General features: G+C 51.9%; 1 protein-coding gene across 1 annotated transcript; it reads left to right on the top strand.

Moving 5' to 3' along the window:
• The first annotated feature begins 1,280 nt into the window (after positions 1-1,280).
• Positions 1,281-3,816, top strand: LOC144133691 (uncharacterized). The gene is made up of 4 exons (XM_077666838.1): positions 1,281-1,431; positions 1,702-1,788; positions 2,673-3,543; positions 3,765-3,816. The coding sequence occupies exons 1-4, from the start codon at positions 1,281-1,283 to the stop codon at positions 3,814-3,816; spliced, it is 1,161 nt and encodes a 386-aa protein (XP_077522964.1).
• Positions 3,817-6,167: the final 2,351 nt, after the last annotated feature.

Genomic DNA, 6,167 nt, shown 5'->3' with positions numbered 1-6,167 from the left:
ATTACACCCTTCAAAGTTTTCGTCGATAGATATTAAACTGCGAAGGAGAACGGTTAGCCGTTACTGAAAGCTATGAATGGCATGACATCTCAAGAAAAAAAAAACTGGACGTAGAGTAAATATTATACCACCATATACAACGAGATGAGCGCTGTCGCCCGCACCGCGCGACGGCCACGACGGCGCAAGCGTCGACTGCAGCGCCCTCACACTCCCTAGGGGCAAGTCGCGCCCGGCTTCGGCGGGAGAGTTCCGAAACTCAAGTATATCTATAAACGTTGACAGCTTTCACGTGACGTCACGTGTAGCGCGTTTTCGGCTAAGGTGGCGCGCTTTTTAACTTTTGCTGCTGCCATGCACGGATATACGTCATGGCCCACGTGACAGCTTTCTCGTGAGGCCAGTCGTTTTCGGGAAATGCGGCGCGCTCTTCGATTGTTGCGCTTTTGTCACGTCAGCAACAGGCGGCATTTCAGTTGTGCTGCTGGTGCTGTTTGACAGAGGCTGCTCGTGGAAGTGTTCTCGACTTGCTCACGTGCGACCATGTGAACGCAAGCCAACGTGAACGCAAGCCAAAAGCATCTTTTTTTCTTCTTTGCGCTGTCATTGCATCTTAGCGTTTCTGGTTGCTGTCAACGTGATTTAGCATATATTCAATGTTGTATTTTTTGCGTTGTTAGGTTAGTTTGCTTATTTGTAGGCACACGTGTATGAGCTTTGTAGAATACTGTTGTCTTAATACTTTGCCTCCGCGCTGCAAGGTTTATAAAGTTTCAGGTTTTATTCCCTCTCATTTGTAATCGTTGCAATAGCTTTTAACGAGAGGTGGTATAGTTTTTCTGCGTTTGTGTAAATCGTTGCGAATTGCACGCGTAGGACAGCTTGCGTGTTAAGTTGCTTGTCGGTTTTTTGTAAGTAAAGCGAGCTGTCAGTGCAAATCGTCGTCGCGGTTCAGTGATTAGAAGTTCTAGAATAGAAGTTATCTACTTTTATTCGCCTGTCGCGCGGCACAGGTCCACGTGCGTCGCGTTTTGGTGGCTGGCGACCCGATGGTAAAATACCTTGACCAGTATTTTCCATCGCGTCGTGGTCTCGCTGTTGACGTCAGTTCACACAGAGGAATAAAGATTGAGAATTTGCTCTCGGCGATAGCTACTCAGCTAAGCGATATCGATGTCCTCATTGTGCATGTTGGCATGGCACTAACAACTGTCTGGAGAGTGTCAGCACGTACATGAAGTACCTTCGGTTAGCTTGCGGCATTGTTGCGGCATTGCTGAATGACTGAGAGGAGGCTTCAAGGCTCTTTGTCAGCTACGAAGCCTACGAATCCCAGTCGAGGTGCAAGCACCACCTGTGCCGAGGTGCCAGGTGGAGCCTCACAGGTGCCGCACGTGAGCAGCCCTGTTGAGTGCTCTTCCACGGGGGAAGGTGTGGTCAGTGCTCGTGAAGCAACTGTGCCAAAGGCTTTCTGCGATTCTCACAACAGTGAGTGGGTGGTTGTCGTCGCCAGGAAGAAGCGGAAGGCTGCGACACAGTGTCTGCAAGGAAAATGTATCAGTCCAGCGACTTGCAGGGATACCAGAGCACTTGCTAAGACAGCTGCCAAGCTTTTGAAGCGTGCCACACCTTTGTCTGTAGCAGAAAGTCAGGTGCAGAATTACTTACACAGGAGTGCTTGTGAGCCTCCTTCTGTTGCAGCCATTGGCGTGGATGACAAAGGGCAAGCTAGTGACCTGCACAGCACTGCCCGTTATAACTGCGCGGCCAACCAGTACCAGAACAGTGGTGAGCTGGTTGGCAAAGCAGGCTTTGCAGTGTTTTCTCTGGCATTGTTGTAGAGGTCACTGGCTGCAAAAGCCGCGCACCATCGACAGCTAGAGAAGGCCAGGGAGCATGCAAACTAACCAACCTAACCAAACATCAGTCGGGTGCTGCTAAGCGGCGAAGGCGTCGTTTGGCTGTTTTGATGCCGTGCAGAGAGGCTGGCAACTTTGATGGCCCAATCTGCTCTGAGGTTCAGGCTTCTGTGCAAGAGGGTCACGCAGCAGGTTGTAACTTGAGCATTAAACGACCCAATGCTGCCAAGCGACGCAGGCGCTGTGACGTAGCATCAATTCGTGGCTGCAAGACTAGCCAAACTAACATTTCAAGCAGTCAAAATGTCCGAAAAGCAGAGTGTTATATAGAGGGAGAAAAGAGAGGAACTGATGGCTCCACTGATACCTGGCCAAACGATGCTCAGTGGGGGCATCATGGCCATGTGCATGCGATAAGGCTCCAAACACATTATCTGGTGTGGGTGGGAGCAATATCTGTCCTAATGGCACGTTTAATAATTTCACTATTTTTAAGGAATGTTTAGGTGCCTGGTGTAAGGAGGGAAAGCACGTCCTTAAAGTCAGTAGGTCTAACAAAAACCCATTGGTTGCAGAATCTAAGGAGTATGAGTTCTTGAGGATTACTTATCGCTGCATTCACGGTGGTGCTGCTAGGATACGCAGCACTGGAAAGCGCCCGAAGCAGTCGTACAATGGTATTGGATGCGAAATGTTTCTTTCATTGGCTCTGTGCAATAAACCATCTCTCCACTACAAAATTACTCAGCTGAAAATTGAGCACAGTCATGACCTTGGTCATTACAATCTTTTGGAACGAAGTACATGATTCAGCACCGACCAAGGCAAGTCAACAGCCCGCCGCCCCGTCGCAGCCAGTCACCTGCTCCGGTGCCATCCGGCAGCGGGACCCCGCTGTTTTCAGTGGCCACAGCGACCAAGATGTGGAAGATTGGCTGGAATCCTACAAACGGGTGAGCCGTCATAACAACTGGGACGACCGCGTCAAGCTTACCAATGTCATCTTCTACCTCAGCGGTGTCGCGAACCTCTGGTTCCGCAACCACGAGGCCGACATCCCTACTTGGGCCGTTGTTAAGAGCACACTTTCGGAGGTTTTCGGCCGTCCCGCCGTGCGCAAACTGCGCGCTGAGCAAAGCTTGCGCGTCCGAGCTCAGCACACGGACGAGACTTTCACCAGGTACATTGAAGATGTAGTTGACCTCTGCAAGCGTGTTGATCTGGCTATGTCAGAGGTTGACAAGATAAAGCACATTATGAAGGGTATCGACGGCAATGCTTTTCAGATGTTGTTGGCGAAGACTCCCACCACCGTTGCCTCGGTGTATACCCTGTGCCAAAGTTTCGACGAGTTGCGCAAGCAACGTCTTTGCGCTCGTCGGCCTCCCCCGCCTGCCGAGGTCTCCGGCCTGGACATCAACCCCGATTTACTAGCAACGATCAAAGACTTCGTAAGGGACGAGGTCGCCCGGCAGCCCTCGCTCCTATCTCGCCAACACCAGTCACCGCCCGCCCTCAGCGCTGAGATCCGGCACGCCATCACGCGGGAGGTCGCCGATGCACTCCCTACTCTTCGGCAACCAGCTTCCTTGGCTCCACAGGCTCCGATCCCGCCAACCCCTGTTGCTGCCCCGTTGAGCTACGGTCCTCCAATTGCCGTGCCACCTGCCCCCGCTCCTCTCACGTATGCCGAAGCTGTCGCACGACCACCGCGACCGCAGGCTTATGCGTACGTTCCTCCAGTGGTGCCTGCGCCTGTTGCTCCACGAAACCGCTTCACGCCCGCTACCTACAATCTTTGGCGCACAGCTGACAATAGACCGATATGCTACGCCTCTGTCGCGCGCCTCTGTCGACGCACTCTTCATGCGCCTGTCCACCCTCTGCCGGACTACCTCGGTGTAGACCGCACCTTTCGCCCACCTTTCGGACCACCACCCCAGGGGATCTCTCCTGACCGCGAGCTCGGTCGCCAGCCCTCCGTCTCCCACCGATCGCCTTCCCCTCGCCGCCGCTCACTGTCACCCATGAGGCGTCGTAACGTCCCCACCCATTCGGAAAACTAGCAGCCGCAGTTGCTGGGGCACGAACTGCGCACTCCTCGCCCTACTTAAGTCCTCGCCTTTCTCCGCCCTATCTTCTTGATGTGTTTATAGACGGCGTCTAGACACTTGCGCTTGTGGACACTGGGGCCACCGTTTCTGTAATTCACGAAAACTTCTGCCGCTCGCTTCGCAAAGTCACCACCCCATCTTCTGGACTCTCACTCCGTACAGCCAGCTCCGAGGCCGTTCATCCTTCTGCCGCTTGCACAGCACGCGCCGTCATCGCCGATGTTTTATATGTTGTCGAATTTTTAGTCTTCTCTTCTGGGCACTCTTCTGGGGCGGACAACTGAAGACATGTCTGAAACAATACGTTCATATTTTCTCGTTTGCTAAAGGCTTGTTCCGCAAAATAATTAATGCACATGGTCAGAGTTTCTCTCTGAATAGTGTTGAATAGACGTTGATTGATAGTACGATGCGACACCTTGCTGATTATTCAGCAAGACATCTGTCGTTTTTATTGGTTTTCTTCTAAAGAATTAAAAATAAACGGTTAAGTGAAATTTGTAATTGAATAAGGCAACATAGCAACAACAAATTTCAGTTGCTAAGTATACAAAAACCTTAGTTTTTCCTTCTGTTCAAAGCATCAAGGAAAAACTAAAAGCTACCGATTCACAAAGAAACCTGAAAAATTCAACTCTAGATTACGCCTTCATTTCAATACCACTATTCACGCCAAAGTCAATTAAGGGGAGTCGGAGCAACACAGGCCGCCTTTCTCGCTTCAGCGGAATTGTCTGCTCAAGTTGCCAAAAGACGCTGGCTTGCCGCCTTACTCCACAGTCGCTGGCCAAGGCAGTAGACCTCTCATTAGGTACTGGTCCGGGCTAGTTGTAGTAAGTGGTTTTATTAAAATAATAAAAAGGAAGGAAAAGATTTCTGCTGGCCCCGGCATCTGCCATCAATACGGAAGCACCTGAGCTGGGGCAGCGGAAATAAAGGATAGCAGACAGAATGAAGAAATGAAATGAAATAGGTGAAGGGACAGGAGGAGAAGATTTGACTCATGTTGAGCAGAAAGACGCGCGGCAGGCAAGCTCTCATCCCCGCTGCTGTCTTCAAGGAAGAGAAAAAGTAAGCTACAGGGCATGCCTGCCCAGAAAGACCCGTGACGAATTTTACTTATCTCGTGGCTATACGTGACAGCAACCAAAGTACCATATTTTCCCCAGTAGGGATTTACTGAAAAGCGATACCAAAAATAAGGCGCCTCTTCTTGACGACAGTGTAATTCGTCACGCATGCTCTCTTGCTTACTGACGCGCTTAAGGTAGGTACAGCGCCGGGATATTCGGGGTGAACTGGCGCCAAGAAGTAGATGGGGCGAGAGGGAGGAGGGGGGTTAGGAGTGCCTTCATGGCATCAAGATAAAAGAAACAGCATATGCAGCGACGAGAGTTTCACACACTCGCTTACCAGCTAGAGCGCCTAAATAGTACGGCTCTCGTACTGGGAAACGTTTTTCTCGTGAGGTTCTGAAGAAAACGCTCGCCATGTTACCTTGTAGGGTTTAACCCTCACCTTCCCTTGCCGCCAGCATTTCAGCCGAGGGCGCGACCAAATGCCAAAAAAGCCCCCCCCCCCCCCCCCCCGGTATTTGTAGTTTGTGGGGACCTGCCCTGCAGCCCCCTGTGTTTGCTTTCCCGCGAGGCACCGTGCAGCAGCAGTCTCTCCTCGAGGAGGAAGGCATTCCCTTGTCAGTTACATTAACTGGCAAGGGAGGACGCCAGCGTCGCTGCGCGGGAGGCTGCTGAAGCCTGCGCGCGGGAGAGGGGTCATGTGATTGTCTTTCTTGTGATTGTCTCTTATTTTTGCGCTAACATTTGTACATAGAACTAGGCACCAACTAGCCCCACAACAAGTGTTACTTGAGTCATGGGGTTCTTCGGCTGGGATAGTCGGCGCGGGCGGTCGTGTCGCTCGCGGCTCCGCTCTTCCCCGGCGGGGCGAGGAAGCGGTGGGGAGACTGGCTCCCGTACTCGTCCCGTCCAGGGGTGCGGAGTATCCCTTGCCCTAGCGCGGGCGAACATTCGCTCGCAACCTTGCTGGTGAGTGGGACGACCTTGATTCATAAGCGTACCTTGTTGTTAGCTGGCGTTATTCTTGCTGTAGCAATAACTGCATGTTTGTGTCAGCCAATGTGTCGTTCCTTTGTTCCCTCAGAGCAAGGTCCGCCGTGGTTGGCGTGCGCTCGGTA

This window comes from Amblyomma americanum, chromosome 5 (genome assembly GCF_052857255.1).
Source record: "Amblyomma americanum isolate KBUSLIRL-KWMA chromosome 5, ASM5285725v1, whole genome shotgun sequence".
NCBI classification, from domain to species: Eukaryota; Metazoa; Arthropoda; class Arachnida; order Ixodida; family Ixodidae; genus Amblyomma; species Amblyomma americanum.
The sequence above is the reverse complement of the archived record's forward strand: the minus strand, read 5'-3'. Positions and strand labels throughout refer to the sequence as shown.

What these genes read in the sequence shown, in the direction of transcription:
- LOC144133691 (XM_077666838.1), top strand. Translation starts at nt 1,281, where the DNA reads ATGACTGAGAGGAGGCTTCAAGGCTCTTTGTCAGCTACGAAGCCTACG. An exon ending in GTGCTCTTCCACGGGGGAAG is followed by an intron (nt 1,432 to 1,701) that starts GTGTGGTCAGTG and finishes CTTCTGTTGCAG; the next exon opens with CCATTGGCGTGGATGACAAA. An exon ending in CCTGCCCCCGCTCCTCTCAC is followed by an intron (nt 3,544 to 3,764) that starts GTATGCCGAAGC and finishes ACCTCGGTGTAG; the next exon opens with ACCGCACCTTTCGCCCACCT.